The sequence below is a fragment of the Orycteropus afer genome, unplaced genomic scaffold, assembly GCF_000298275.1.
Source record: "Orycteropus afer afer isolate SDZICR_OR568_19922 unplaced genomic scaffold, OryAfe1.0 scaffold00649, whole genome shotgun sequence".
In the NCBI taxonomy this organism is placed as follows: domain Eukaryota; kingdom Metazoa; phylum Chordata; class Mammalia; order Tubulidentata; family Orycteropodidae; genus Orycteropus; species Orycteropus afer.
In genome coordinates, this window is record NW_006922236.1 from 778,710 (window position 1) to 795,205 (window position 16,496).

At 34.6% G+C, this 16,496-nt stretch overlaps 1 protein-coding gene across 1 annotated transcript in view; it reads left to right on the forward strand.

Moving 5' to 3' along the window:
• ARHGAP32 (Rho GTPase activating protein 32) overlaps positions 1 to 16,496 on the forward strand; it is a 511,643-nt gene that overhangs the window by 68,327 nt on the left and 426,820 nt on the right. Inside the window, exon 2 of the mRNA XM_042783085.1 lies at positions 9,322 to 9,430. Coding sequence (XP_042639019.1) covers positions 9,322 to 9,430 — 109 coding nt within the window. The remainder of the gene's footprint in view (positions 1 to 9,321; positions 9,431 to 16,496) is intronic.

Below are 16,496 nucleotides of genomic sequence, written 5' to 3' on the forward strand. Positions count from 1 at the left end.
AGCCCACCTTTCTCTTCACCTTCTCTGTTTGTTCCCCAGCCACCTTGCACAGTCCGTGCAGTCCCTGGCTAGCCGGGTGATTTTAGTCGGGATCTCCGAGCCGCCTGTACTGTCAGGGTCACTCAGTTCGCTGTCAGACCGCAGCTCCGTGTGTCTCCTTTTTTTGGTATTTTCACGTAAATTCTTCTGCTAATTGGGGTTTAGTTCCATTCTGTATCCTTCCCTTCAAGGCTCAGGGGTCCAAGATTATTTTCTGTGTTTGTGTTAATTGGTTTCCCTTTTCTTTGTTGAAGAGGTTCTGTGCAATCCTTCTGCCTAGTCCGCCATCTTCTGCAAGGTCTCTTAACTATAACTTTTAATGAAAATAACCAACATATTTCACACAGAGAGCTTGGAGGAGGTCTTTGAGAACGTTTTGTCATATACAAGAAGTATTTTAGCAAACAGCAAAGTTACTGAACACAAATTGTGCAGGGACACACACCCTTTTTATATAATCTTACTTGGCAATAATGCAATAATCTGCACATTACTTATTATTTAACTCAGTATTAACTCATGGTCTTAAAATTATCACTATCTTACACATAGTGTTTAAACTTTATTTTGCAGAAAACTTTTATTAGTGTTAAGAAAAGTCTGTTACAATGCAATATATTTGAACACACAATTTTATATTTTTCCTAATCTTAAGCATTGGGTAGGAGTTTATTTGATTCTTAAACTATCATAAGAAGTTTGGAAAATTCTGATTATTCTGTTGCTCAATGAGAAAATAACCCAACATTTTATTGCAAAAATAAACTGCATGTACTTTCTAATTATATTCTACACTGATGATATCAGGGAAAAGATAGGTGACTTTTTAAAAACCATAATCATCAAGCAATTTGTGCAGACATGATTACATGAGCTCTGTTTCTTGTAGAAAAATGTTTAAAAGTTAGCAATTTCTATAAGAAATTCCCTTTACTCCCCGCTTAAAAATCTAGCATATTTGAAGTATTAGAAGTTCAATTTCTTTATTATCTAAAAATTCTAAAGTATTAACTTTATACGAACACATAGTCTGTATAAACCAACTGGAACAGATTGCCTGTATTTTAAGATGCTTTGTAATTAATTTATCAGTATCTTCTGAAGGTAGGAAATTTGGTAAGTCTCCAGGTTATCAGTGTCCGACTTACAGACAACTCCTACTCACCCTTTAACATTATATAAATTTACCCTCACTTTGAAATGATTGAACCAACCCTAGCTCTCAACATATTCTTCATCACAATCACCTTTAGTTGCTGCACATGAAACTTTTAAATCATTGAAAAGGTTTGAGCCTTTTCTTGGACTAAAACCAAAAACCAAACCCACTGCAGTTGAGTTGATTCCAACTTGTAGCAACCCTATGGGACACTTACAGTATAAGTTTTCCAAGACTATAAATCTTTATGGAAACAGACTGCCTCATCTTTCTCCTGCAGAGCGGCTGGTGGATTTGAACCACTGACCTTTTGGTTAGAAGCCTAATGCATTAACCAGTGTGCCATTGGAGCTCCTTTATTTGCACTCCAAACCAACACGAAACTTACTGCCATCAAGTCAATTCCGAGTTATGGCAACCTCCATTGGGCGTCCAAGGGTGTAAATCTTTTTGGAAGCAGACTGCCTCTTCTTTTTTTCTGCAGAGTGGCTGGTGGGTTCGAACCACTGACATTTTGGTTAGGAGCCAAATGCCTTAATCACTTTACCACCAGAGCTCCTTTATTTATTTACTTTGGCACTAAAGTTAGGCTAAGTAAGAACTATGCGTACCTGTTCCAACTTACCTACAAAAATTCTTAAAGACACACGTAGGAGTGGATCTCAGTACTTGGGGATGGGCTGTATATTATACCTTCCAGTGGTATAATAGTTAGATGCAGACAGACACAAGGAAAACTTACTGCTTCATGTTTGTAACTTCAGCTATGGGTAAAATAAACAGAGAACATGAAACTTCCTGCTTCAGATAGATTTCAAAGAACTGCCTTTTTTTTTTTTCCCCAGTGGAAGTGAGCATGGTGTTGCACATACAAATGAAAATCGACAGATGAACCAAACTCTCTGTTGTCTCTTACCTGACAAAGACTTGATCTCAGTCTCTGTCTAAGATCACTAACTGATAGACCATAAATCAAAATTCCAATCATTGTTGCTCCCAGTGGGGATTCTAGTGCCACAGTGATGCAGACTATACCTGAAGTTGGCAGAGAACCAGAAATAAACTAAAACAGATTGAAAAGAAAAGTGAAGCTAATGCTGTTTGAAATATACCGCAAAGGCTAGGGTAAGATATACATGGGATTCACCAGTCCATGAGGTACATTCTCAGACATTGTGGTTTAATTAGTCTTCAGAAGGTAATTCTACTTGGACATGTCTTTGAAACTTCAACAGTATCAAAGTATAATTTTTAATCAGTTACAAACAAGAATCTCATGCAAATATTAAGTGAGTGTATGTCAAGGCTTAGATAATTTATCCATGAGGGAAGCAACAAGGTGGCAAGGTTGGTCCCCACCGTCTTTTAATTTTGAGAAAAGTGTTTTTCTCTCCTATTTTTCTTTGATTGAAAACATCCAGGTTCAAGACTGGAGATGTTTTAGAGAAAACCCTTTAAGTATTTCATTTGGTTTTTCAAATTTTTTGGTTGACAGTTCTTAGCAGTAGGCTTTGCTGTTTTCTTTGAAAATACAATTAAACACTTCAAGGATTACATTTTCATAATTTTAAAAACAGAAGAAAAGAGCCAGTTAAGTGGGATGATTGCTGTTACATTGTGGGGATTGCTATCAATGTCACAAAACAAAATGTATATGAATTGCTGAATGGAAAACCAATTTGCTGTGTAAACTTCCAGCCAAATCACAATAAAAAGTTATAAGAAAGAGTCAATGAGCAGATATTAAGATTTTATGGAGTTGACTTATTGTTACATGACACAAAATGTATATAAACCTATGTTTTGTATTTTTTAAGTTAATGGACCATGTTTATAGTAAGCTTTTCTTTTATACTTTTATTGAGGTATAATTTGCATTCAGTAAAATCTATAAATCTAAAGTATGAAGCTTGATGAATTTATACAATCCAGTTAAGATAACCGACAAGAATAAATTTTAGCTTTACATATTAGGTTTATATCCAGCCATGTTGCTAAATTAGCTTATTCTAATTGGAGAGTCTTTTAGGTAGGCTCTGGACACAATCATGTCACATTCAGATAATGAATTTTTTTTTTTTTTTTTTTTTTTACCATTTCAATTCTTACACTTTTAATTTTGTTTTTACCCCCTCCCATTTTTTTTTTTTTTTTGAAACTGGCTAGGACTTCAAGTATAATAATGATACAAGACATTCTTGTACTGTTCTGACCTTAGGAAGAAAACATTCAGTATTTTACCATTAAAAGTATGATGTCAGTTCTGTTTTTTTCTTTTTTTAAGAAATCATGAATAGTTAAATTTTATATATTAAGATTATATGGATTTTTTTTCCTTTAATAATGTGAATTCAGTGAGTGATTTTAGAATTAAATCAGTTTGCATTTCTAAATTTAAACTCATTTGTTTACTGTATATTCTTATTCTCCTTTTTGTGTGCTACTGGATTCAATTTGCTGATCTTTTGTTTTGGAATTTTGCAGCTGAGTTCATGATAATGGCCTGTGATTTTCTCTGAAATGTTTTTGTCAGCTTTTAGTATCAAGGCTGTCCTGGGTTAAGGATACAAGTTGAGAAGTGTTCCTTTTATTTTTATTCTCTGGACTAATGTTATTAATTCCTTGAATGTTTGGAAGAATTCACCAGTGAATCCATTTAGTCTTGGAGTTTTCTTACAAATTCAATTTCTTTAATGACTACTGAACTATTCAAATTTTTTTTGGTGTCTTGTTTCAGTTTTGGTAAGTTGTGCTATTCATGGAATTTGCCCATTTCAAGTAAATTTTCAAGCATATTGACATAAAGTTGTTCTCAGTGCCCTCAAATCTTATGTCTATAGGCTCTGCAGTGATATCCTCCTTTTTATTCTTTATATTGTGTTTTCTCCACTTTTTCTTGATCAGTCTTGATCTAGTGGTTGTTCATTTTATTATATTCCAAAGAATCAGTTTTTGGCTTTGTTGATTTCTCTATTATACAACCCCTATCTATTTCATTTATTTCTTTGTTTTTTCTTTCTCCTTTCCTTGGATTAATTTGGTATTCTTTTTCCAGTTTCTTGTGATGGAAATTTAGATAATTGATTTTCAACATGTCTTTTTTTTACCAAAAATATTCATTTAGAAAATTTTACTCTATATATTGCTTTAGTTATATTCTACAAATTTTAATGTCATAGTTTCATTATCATTCAGATAAAATATTTTCTTATTTCCATTGTGATTCTGTATCTTGACCCATGGTTATTAAAAATTGTGTTTCTTAAATTCAAAACATTTGGGAGAATTTCTAGTTATCTTTCAGTAATTGAGTTATAGTATAATTTTGTGGTGGTCACAAAACATGATGTTCATGATTTAAATTCTTTAAATTTGTTGAGAATTGCTTTAGGATCTAGAATATAGTTTCTTTTGGTAAATGTTTCCTATGCACTTGAAAAGACTATGTTCTGCACTTGTTGGTTTTAATGTTCTATATTCAAGTTGGAAAATCAGATTTTTCACATCTCCCATATATGTGTAATTTTTTTTTTCAGTCTCCTTATTTCATCGATTTTTGAGAAGTATTTGTTGAAATTTCCAGCTATAATTGTGGATTATCTGTTTCTCCTAATAATTTTGACTTTTGCATTATGTATTTTGTGTTGTGTTGTGTCATACAGATTTTAGATTTATTTTGTCAACCTGTTGGATCAATATTTTTATCTTTATGAAATACCCTACTTTATCTCTAGTAATATGTTTTGCTTAAGGTCTGCTTTGATTGATGTGTATATAGCTATGCTAGCTTTCTTTTGGTTAACGTTTGTATGCTGTCATTTTTTTCATTCTATATTTTTTCCCATTTCTGTGTTCTTATATTTGAAGTGTATCTCTGATGATATATTTGTTGTTTTTTAAATCCAGTCTTATGATCTTTGTGTTTTAATTGGAATTTTTATTCCATTTACATTTATTGAGATGTAATTTACATAGCACAAAATTCATCCATTTAAAATGTAGAGTTCATTGCCATTTAACATATTTGCAAAGTTGGGCAATCATCCCCAGTGTCTAATTCCATAACATTTGCATATCCCCCAAAAGAAACCCAATACTGGTTAGAAATTATGCCCCATATTGGTTAGCAATTACTCTCCATTACCATTCTCCCAATCCCCAGTCAACTATTAATAATCTACTTTCTTTCTCAATGGATTTGCCTATCTTATATTTCATATAAGTGTAATCATACAATGTGTGGTCTTTTCTGTCAAGCTTCTTTAACTCAGCATAATGTTTTCAAGATTAGCCATGTGGTAGTATGAATCAGTATTTTATTTCTTTTTATGGGTCACTATAAGTCAGAACTGAGTTGACAGAACCTAAAAACAGTAACAATATCATTTGGGTCTAGCATATTTTCTTTATCCTTTATCAGTTTATAGGCATTTGTGTTGTTTCTATTTTTTAGCTATTAAAAATTAATGGTGCTATGAGTAGAGTATCTATGTACATGCTTTTGTGGCCATACTATTTTCATTTTTTGGTTAAATACCTTGGGGTGGAATTGCTAGGTCAGGTCACATGGTAACTTGATTAACATTTTCAGAAAGTATCAAACTGTTTTCCACACTGGGATGCACTAGTTTACTTTCCCACCAGAACTGTATGAGAGTTCCAATTTATCTACATCCTCACCTACTTGTTGTTGTTGTTGTTGTTATGTGCCGTTGAGTCGGCCCCGACTCATAGCGACCCCTCCTTGGGTTTCCGAGGCAGTATCACTACGGAAGTAGGATTGCCCAACCTTCCTTCCGATCCTCACCTACTAGTTCACTTAAAAATATTTTAATCACTTAAAAATATTTTAGGAGCTCTGGTAACATAGTGGCTAAGGCACTTGACTGCTAACCAGAAGGCTGGCGGTTCAAACCCACCAGCCATTCCTCGGAAGGAAGGTTGAGCATTCCTACTTTCGTAGTGATACTGCCTCGGAAACCCAAGGAGGGGTCGCTATGAGTCGGGGCCGACTCGATGGCAAACAACAACAACAGCAACAACAACAAAAATATTTTAATAATATTCTTGGGTTTAAGTTTACCATCTCGATACATGTATTTTTAATTTGTTTTGTTTATTCTTTGTGCCTTTATTCTTTCTTTCCTGCTTTGTTTTGGATTCATCAAGTATGTTTTATTTTTCAAAATTGTTTTCCTGTTACCTTTTTTAGTTACATTTATTTATTACTCTTTTAGTGGCTGGCATAGAGATTGCAGCGTGTATCCTTAATCATGTGTGAACCAATGGAGGACCCCAACAAGTAGCCTTCTATACCTCTCCCTGTACACTTGCTACTTTTTTATACTTTTTAAATGTCCTTATATTATAAACCTTGTTCTTCTTGTTGTTATGTGCCGTTGAGTTGGACCCGACTCATAGCGACCCCTCTTTGGGTTTCTGAGGTGGTATCACTAAGGAAGTAGATTGCCCAACCTTCCTTCTGAGGAGTGGTTGGTGGCTTGAACCACCAGCCTTCTGGTTAGCAGTGACGTGCCTTAGGCACTACGCTACCAGAGCTCCTATGAAACATTATTTTTTGCTTTTAAATGGTATATATTTACTTGTATTTTACCTTCTTTTGCCTTTTTTGGGGGGCGGGGTGGGGTTCATTTCTGTAGTTCTGGGATAATTTTCTTTTGGCTTGAGGAACTCTTTTATTTTTCTTTTATGTAAGGTTTATTGTAAGTAAATACTTTCAGCTTTTTGTGGAAATAACTTAATTTCACAAGTTTTTTAAATGGATAATTTTGTAAGGTAGAGAATTCTAGGCTGTCAATTTTTTTCATTTAGCATGCTCAAGATTCAATTCATTATCTTGTCATATCCATTGAAATGCCCTCTCACATTTTTCTTATTGCTCCTTTAAAGTCAAGTAATGTTTTATGCTCTGGCTGCTTATAAGAATTTCTTAGTGTTTGGTTTTTAAAAGTTTGACTATATACCTAAGTGCCTTGTTGATTTATTTTTAAAATAAATCTTGGAATTTATAGAACTTAATGCAATTTGTAATTTGATATGTTTCATCGATTTTGAAAACTTTGCAGGCATCATTTTTAAAATAACCTTCTCTGAGTCTCAAATTTAGACATATTTGAGATCTTTTAACCAAGTTCCTTATCTTTTACCCTTTTTTGTGTATTTTTATCCCTTCTTCCTCTGTGTACTTCAATATGGATAATTTCTACTGACTTACCTTTCAGTTCATTAGTCCTCTCTTTTGGCATCTCTATCCTTCTATTAAGCCCATTTAGTGGGTTCTTAATTTCCGATACTGCATTTTTCAATTTTAGAATGAACATTTGATTCTTTTTCATATTATGATTCTTGAAATTCATCTTATCATTCATTTTGCTTTCATTTTACTGAAGGTATTAATCATTAATATTTTTCGCAACTTTCAAAAATTTAACTGAACTCTTCTTACCAGCTTGTGTGTATCTTTTCTTCCTGTGCTTTGTCCCAGTCATTGTTTAGGATCTATCTTTTCTTGGAGATGTCTTTTTTTAGAATAGGGAAGTTGGTTGCCTTGAGATCTCAGTTTTAATATTGGTTCAAAAACTCTAATTTTGTAGATTATCTGATTATTTTCTTGTTGGTAGGTTGGAAAAAAGTTCCTTATGGCTTTTTACATTTGTAAGCAGAAAGCAGAAATGCATCAAAATCATTATGAGAAAGTCGTTTTCTCATAATTATAAAATCTGAGTGAGTCTCTTTCTGTTTCAATTTTTTTCCTCCATTGTTATTCATCTGTTGTTATTGTTGTTATGTGTCATCAAGTCATCTCTGACTCATAGCGACCCTCCTTGGGTTTCTGAGGCAGTATCACTATGGAAGTAGATTACCTAATCTTCTTTCTGAGGAGTGGCTGGTGGGTTTGAACCACCGACCTTCTGGTTAGCAGTTAAGTGCCTGAGGCACTACGCCACCAGAGCTCCCTATCTGTTGTTATTAGCATGGTTTATAATTTTTATTAGATGATAATGTGGATGAAAAAAAATGTCAGAGGCTTTTAAAAAATGTTACTTTCCTTCAAAGATGAAATGCTTGGTTTTAGTTTCCTTAGAGCTTGTCTATTTCTATTTTTCCCTTACTCCTAAGACATGGTCCTTCTTGCATGCCAGTTGAGAACTCGGAGTTGGTTTTCCCCTGTACTGTTCCTCTGTCTTGGTGGAGCTTGCATGCTAACCTCTGTCTCTTCAGTACTGCTGGGATGCTGAAGTATATGCACTGGACTGTTTAGCTTTTCAGCAGCTGTTTCGGGCGGGAGTCTTGGCATCTTGTCCTACTTACTTATAACGTAGGAATCAGTTAATGTTTTGAGAGAGATTTGTGTGTAGAATTTTAGGCTCTTTCTTTATAGTTTTTATTTTGGGGGAGGAATATTTCCCTCTGAAATCTCATCTGCTTTGGCAACCTTATCTGATTCTTCAGCCAGTTAGACTATAGTGCTATGCTTGATTTCTATTTCCCATCACTGTGATTTAGAAAATCAGTTTTCGAAAGCATGACTGAATGTGGAATTCACATTGTGTGATTTTTTTATGCTCAAAGATTATAGCTCCAGAAATCCTACCTGAATTGGTTGCTTTCTTCTTGTACCTTCAAACAAGTGGTTTTATTTGCTTGTCTAACTTTTATAATTGCTCTCATCAAGAGGGCTGCTTTGATATAATGTACTGCATAGCTTGGAACTAGAAGTCACGTCTCTTCTTCATCCTGGAATTCTGTTATTTCTTAGCACAGTTGTATAAATATTGATGCAGAATAAATAATTGCTGCTGCATATTCTTTCAAGTTTTAAATTGTGTTGAATATGTAAAATCAGTCCTTCTATAATAATTTCCCATGGGCCATCTAGGTTATAACTCTTTTGTGTTTCCTGGAATAAAAACAGGTTTTGGGTAGATCAGGAAAGATCCCTGAAAGTTAGAATAGAAATGGAGAATCAGTAGTAGCTTCTTTAGCTCTTTTGACTAAATTTCAAATCTGATGTAATTTTTCTGCTCTTCGGATTGTGGTCATTGGAAAACTTTTGTAGAAACTAAAGTTCTTATCACAGTCTCTCATATTTTGCTCTTTAGGAAGATGAAGTCTTCAATACACTCAGAAGAAGATGATTTTGTTCCAGAACTGCATAGAAACATTCACCCTCGAGAGCGGCCTGATTGGGAAGAAACACTTAGTGCAATGGTAAATCAACTCTCTATTTATCTATAAATAATTATATATATATATATAAAATTTATTTTTTTTTCTTACATAAGGAAAAGGAACTGAGGAAGCATTCACAGAAAAGCTAATTTTTTTTGTTCATTTATTCAGGAAGTATTTATTGAGCACGTACTGTAATCTAGGCACTGTTAAAAGACTCTCTGTAGAGTCCTGAACAAAACACATAAATAATCTGCCTTTGTGGAGCTTATCTTTTAATGGGGTAGGGTGATAAACAAATGATTAAATATATAATGTGTCAAGTGGTGATAAATGCTACTGTGGAAAATTAGTGCAATGTAATGGGATAGAGATTGGTAAGATAGAGTGTGAAAGTGTAGTTGCTAAGTTATATAAGGTGGTCAAGGTTGGACTCTGTGAGAAGATGACATTTGACCTAAGGGATGTGAGGTAATGAGTAGTGTATTTATTTGGAAACAGCATTCTTGGCGAGGGAAGAACAAGTTAAAAGGTTGTGTCATGGAATTGAAAACCAAGTTAGAAGAAACACAAATAGCACAGGGTGATAAAAAATTGAGTGAGCCAGAGGAAGAGTAGGAGGAGATCATGTCTAAGAAGTGGTTTGAGAGAGTGGAGAACAGATCATGTTATTTCTTGTGGTCCATTGATAAGAATTTATGCTGAGTCGTATGGTCAGCCATTGGAGGATTTTTGGTTGAGAAGCAACATATTTAGCGTATAATTTTAAGCAACAACAAACAGGCAACCCGATGAAAAATAGGCAAAGGACTTTAATAGACATTTATTTGAAGGAGATAAGCATATGGGCAATAAGCAGATGAAAAGATGGTGAAAGGCATTAGTCATTAGGAAAAGTGCAATCAAAACTCAAAATTAAATTAGTGAGAAACCACTTCACTTAACTAGGATGGCTGCTATTAGAAAAACAGCTGTTGATGAGGATGTGGAAAAACTGGAACTCTGCACATTGTTGATAGTATTGTAAAATGGTATAGCCATTATGGAAAATAGTTTGGCATTTCTTCAAAAAGTTAAACATAAAATTGCCTTATCACCCTAAAATTTCATTCCAAAAGAATTGAAACCAGAGATTTAAACAGATACTTGTATATAAGTTTTCACTGCAGCAGCATTATTTGCAATAGGCAGAAAGTGGAAACAACCAGGTGTCTATGAACACATGAGTGGATAAACAAAATATGATATATGCATTCAGTGCAATATTTTTTTTACAAGTGTAAAATTTATGGACACAAATCACTATAATTGGCTGTGCAACCCTAACCTTAATCAGTACAATGTTTCCATCACCATTAACCACTCCCTTTGCCTTCCTCCTACCCCTGGTAACCACTACATGCAATGGAATATTATTCAGCCATAAATATAAATGAAGTCCTGATACATGCTACAACATGGGTAAACCTTGAAAGCATTATGTTAAGTAAAATTAGTCTGACACAAATTGGCAAATATTGTGATTCCATTTATATGACATATAAGAAGGAAAACACAAATAGTTTCCACTCATATGAATAGGCATATGCATAAAGAACAAAGTTTATTAGTGGTTACTAGAAAGGGGTCAGAGATGGAAAACAGGTATTACTGCTTATGGGCACTGAGTTTCTGTTAAGGGTGATGAAAAAATTTAGAAATAGTGATGATTGTTGTACAACATGGATGTTATTAATGTCATTGAATTGTACACATGAAATTGGCTGAAAATACAAATGTTTTGTTACAACTATTTTATAGCAATAAAATTTTTTAAAAAGTACATCTGTCATTGCTGTGATTAGATTAAAGGGGCAGATAAACGAGGAAATAACGAGGCCAGTAAGAATGATATTACTGTAGGTGAACACTGATTATACTTGATCCAGGATGGTGGAAGATATGATGAGGAGTGGTTAGATTTTTGGATGTACAGTAAAACCTGTGAATGCTGGAACCTTTATAAGGCACAAACTTGTTAGAGAAGGAAAACTCAAAATATTTTCCATTAATAGAGAGTGATAGAAAAGTGGTAAAACTGCACTCTGTCAAAGGTGGAAAACTTGCAGGACATGGAAAATATGGCAGTCCCATTGAGTTCTAGCTTTCAAAGATTTCATTGTAGTTTTACAATTAAAGCCAATCAGCAGTTTTTGCTGATGAATGAGATAATGAATGTGAGATAAAAAGATGATCAAAGATGACTTCAAGTGTTTTGTCTGATCAGTAGGAGTTCACATTTACTGAAATGTTAGATAAACAGTTTTTGTTGAGAGATGGGTGGAAAAATCACTAAGGTAGTTTTCAGCATGATAAATTTGAGATACTTGTTAAATCTTCTTAAAACTTTTTGTGAGAAAGGTCTATTAATAAGAAAAATGAAGTTCTGTTTTTGGTGAAGGATAGCTTTTTACTTAATCTGGGTTTAAAGTTAATGTTCCCCATCATCAAAATTGAATGCAAATGTTCATCTATCTGTCAATGTGTATCTGTAATGAGATTTTATGCATTTCATTTTTGAAAATAGCTTTTCATTTAGGTAGCTATTGCTAAATACTGGCATCAGTCCATTGGCATGTGATTTAAATTGAGCACATTGATCACTTAGAAGGCATGTGTAGTTTTCTATTAGATTCATCTCTTGATATTTGCTTTTTAATATACCACTACATTGTAAATAATGAGTTCCAGTAGAAGGTTAGGTGGAAGCTCCTCAATTGCACAGTTAAATGCTTTTGAAATACTGAAATTTACTTTGCATTTGTATTGTGGTGAAAAACCCTGCTGCGACTGTAATTTAAGCTTGGAATATATTTGCTGCAAATGTATGTAGGAATGGAAGTTTGACTTCTTGTTTTAACTTTCAGTAGCTCAGGAAGGGTGTGTATAGTAGCTTGACATTACTTGTAGTTCTAACAATTTCAGTTGTTGATGAAATGACTTTATTGCCATAAGACCAAACCAGTTGCTATCAAGTTAATTCTGACTCACGGTGACTTTCTGTGTGACAGTAGAACTGTGCTTCATAGGATTTTCAGTGCTGAGTTTTCAGAAGTAGATCACTTGGCCTATCTTCCGAGGTGCCACTGGGTGGACTCAAACTTCCAGTCTTTTGATTAGCAGCCAAACACATTAATCAATTACACCATCCAGGGACTTTTACCACTGTAGAAGATTTACATATGAGCTCTGTTTTGGCTTTTAATTAGAGGTTAAATTCATTAAGAAATGTTACCAAACCTGCCACAAAAAGTAATTACAAAGTCATTCTGAGCTTGCTAATGGTGATTTGATAGTGGTTCTTCTCATTAAGAAAAAATTAATTCTTTATCCTGAGCTCAAAAATTACAGAAAAGTTGGAAAAATAGCCCAGAAAGTTTCACATAGCATGGGGTCACTGTAAGTTGGAGCCATCTCAGCAGCCACTAACAGCTTGGGTTTGCTGAGGTTGTGTCATGGCTTGGTGTAGGTTCATGTTTACACAGACATGATGGACTACCCTGCACAGAGTGTCATGTTGTAGCGTACGTGATCCTGATAAATCATAGCATCATGGCTTACATGATGCCGATAAATCGTAGCATCACGGCAATAAAACTTTAGCACTGCTAAATCATCAAAATGCTATGTTGTGGAATCAGGATATTTAGCTTCTATTTTTGAAAAAAATTTTGCAACTGATAATGGTTAAGTCCATGAAAATGACTGAAGTTCATTATTATTACTGTGGTTCAATAAAGCTTGATAGATTAACATATTTTCCAAAGAGTACTTGCTGATAAATAAGACACAGAGTAACTAGGCTCTAAATACCTTACTTTCTCATAAGGTTTGTAAATATATCCACCATCAGTGAGAACATATCTTAGTAGATTCTATTTCAAGTTATATTGAATTAATATTTACTCAAAAATCTTTGAAAATATTCTCGAGAGTTCCGGTAATATGGCTGGCGAGGCATAAAGATTGCATAGACCCTCTTCAACAAACAAAAGAGAAACCAATTAACACAGACACAGAAAATAATCCTGCACCCCTGAGCATTGAAGGGAAGGATTTGAAGTGGACTAAATACCAATTAGCAGAAGAATTTGCATGAAACTAACAAAAAAGGAGACATACGAAGGTATAGACAGCTTGGAGAGTGCCGAGTGGTGGTAGGACCTAAGAATTAACCTAAAAATCAGTCCTGCTAGCCAGGAACTTCACAGAGAACTGCTCTGGTGGCTGGGGAATAAACGGAGAAGGCGAAGAGAAAGGCGGACTGAGCTGTGGACTTTTGACTGTCCGGAGGGCGCCACCATTTTGAATGTTTACAAGCGGCTCGATCATTTTGGATATTTAAAGAGACAGTGCTTTCGCAGATTTCAGGGGCTTAAGAACATGTTTTGCTCCCCAGCAACCCCAAGGACACTCTGGACCTGCACAACTGAGAAGGTGTGACATTCCTCTTGTTACTCTTATACCCCACACCTGCTTGGTGAACAGAGGTGCAGCCATCCCCCACTCCCACCCACCTTTTGGGTCCACAGGAAGTCCATCCCAGTCTGTGTGCTCAGACAGAGCCGGGGTGCCCTGCCTTGGCCTCCACTGATTTTTTTTTCCTTGTTATTATTTTTTCTTTTTCGCTTTCTTGTTTCTAGTGTTTAGTTTGCTTGTATTTGTCTGTTTTAAAGCTATAATTATTATTAATACTTTTGTCCTTTTTACTATTAGTCTTTAGTCTTTCCCTCCCCAGTCCTAGTTTTCAGCTTTTTTTCTTTTCCTTGTTCCTGGTTGAAAAAAAAAATTTTTTAATTTAATTTTTTTCTTTCCCACCTTTTTTCTCATGGTTAACCCCATTCCTTGTTTTTCTTTGTGCATTTTTCCCATTTTTTTCTTCATTATTCTCCTTCTCTACCATTTTCTCTTAGAGCCCTATCCCCAGATATTGCAGGTTCTCTTGTTTTTATCTTCTTCTTTTTCCCTTTTCTCTTTTTTTGGTTACTGTTCCTGTGTGATTACATGGTGTGTTTTTTGTGCATGTGCTTTTAGTTTTTTGATTGTTATTCAATTGTAATTTTTGTCTGAGTGAGAGATAGCAAGAGTCCCCATAAGACACAACTACACCCCCACCTCCTGCAACTTCACTTACTGAGCGAGAGTCACTACCTTCTTCTCCACCAATAGGCCAACAGTAAAAAACCACCTACAAGAGCCTGAATCACCATTGGCTGTTCTTCACAAACAGTTAACAGACATCTAAATACAACAATACCATGCTGTCTTGGAGACAACAGACAATCACAGACCACACAAAGAAGCAGGATGAAGTGGTGGAAACAAGGGAGCAGGATACAGACCCAGAACACATCCTTGAGGAAGAACCAGCATTGGAACTCTCTGATAAGGAATTCAAAACAATAATATTTAGGTATCTTTAAGGATTGAGAGACAGACCAAAGTAAACACAGAAAAAGCCTAGAAGAATTTTGGAAGAAAATACAAGAACAAAATGACAAAATAAATGAAAAATTAGAAATTATTCTAAATCTACAGACAGAAATCCAGAAGATTAATACTATATTGTCAGAAATAGATAACACATTGGAAGGACAAAGGAGTAGAATTGATGCAATGGAAGACAGAATTAATGAGATTGAAGACAAATGCCTGAGTACTTCATTGGAAAGGAATCAGTCAGAAAAAAAATCAAAACAAAATGAAGAAAGCCTAAGGTTCATGTGAGATAACATCAAAAGGAATAAGTTATGTGTCATTGGAATTCCAGAACAGGAAGAGAAAAATAAAACCACTGAGAAAATTGTCCAAGATTTGTTGGAGGACAACTTCCATGATATGATGAAAGTTGAGAATATATCCATTCAGGAAGTCCAGTGAACCCTAAACAGGATATACACCAAAAGAAATTCACCAAGACACATCATCATTAAACTCATCAAAACGAAAGACAAAGACAGAATTCTGAAAGCAGCACTGAAAAAACAAAAATTCCTTACAAAGGTCAGCCAGTAAGAGTAAGCTCTGATTTCTCACCATAAAGCATGCAAGTGAGAAGGCAATGGGATGGTATATAAAAAAACCCTGTGAAAGAGAAAAATTTTCAACTAAGAATTGTATACCCAGCAAAATTGTCCCCCAAATATAATGGTGAAATTAGGAGATTTCCAGATAAGCAGAAACTAAGGGAATTTGTTAAAAACAGACGAACCTTACAAGAGGAGCTAAAGGGAGTCCTTTGAACAGAGAACCAAAAATAACAAATAATAACTGACCATTAATACACAAGATGACATAACCCAGAAACCACAGCTATGAACATAGGCAAAGTAAAATGAGCTTATAGGATTGTAAACAGGGAACCAGATATATCAATTGGCAAGTGAAAACAACTACAAACAAAAAGAGGGAAAGGATTGTGTAGTCACAGAACTTCTAAATGATGAGGAAGTTAAGAGAGTTGCAAGACAGAATGGACTGTTCTAAACTCGGGGATAAAATTATAAATCATAGGGTAACCTCAAAGAAAAATGATATACCTTCCCATCACAATAAAAAAGAGGACAAGCACAAATATTCAGCATATACTAAAACAACGGTAACGAAGGAAATGATAACATGATTCATAAACATAATGAGCTCAGCACAGAAAATAATATGGAACAAAGAAACCAGGGACACAATCAAGAAACACATAGGAAAATGACAGCAACTAATTCATATATGTCAATAATTACATTGAATGTTAACAGATTCAATGCACCACTCAAGAGATAGAGAGTTGCAGATTGGATAAGAAAATAAAACCCATCAATATGTTGCCTACAAGAGACACATCTTACAGATAAAGACAAAAATAGACAAAAATCAAAGGTTGGAAAACGATAGAGCAAGCAAATGGCAACAATAAGAAAGCAGGAGTGGCAGTATTAATTTCTGATCAAATTGACTTTAAGACAAAAACCACCATACGGCACAAGGAAGGACATTATATAATGATTAAAGGATCAATTGAACATGAAGATATAACCATAATAAATATCTATGGACCCAATGAAAGAGCCCC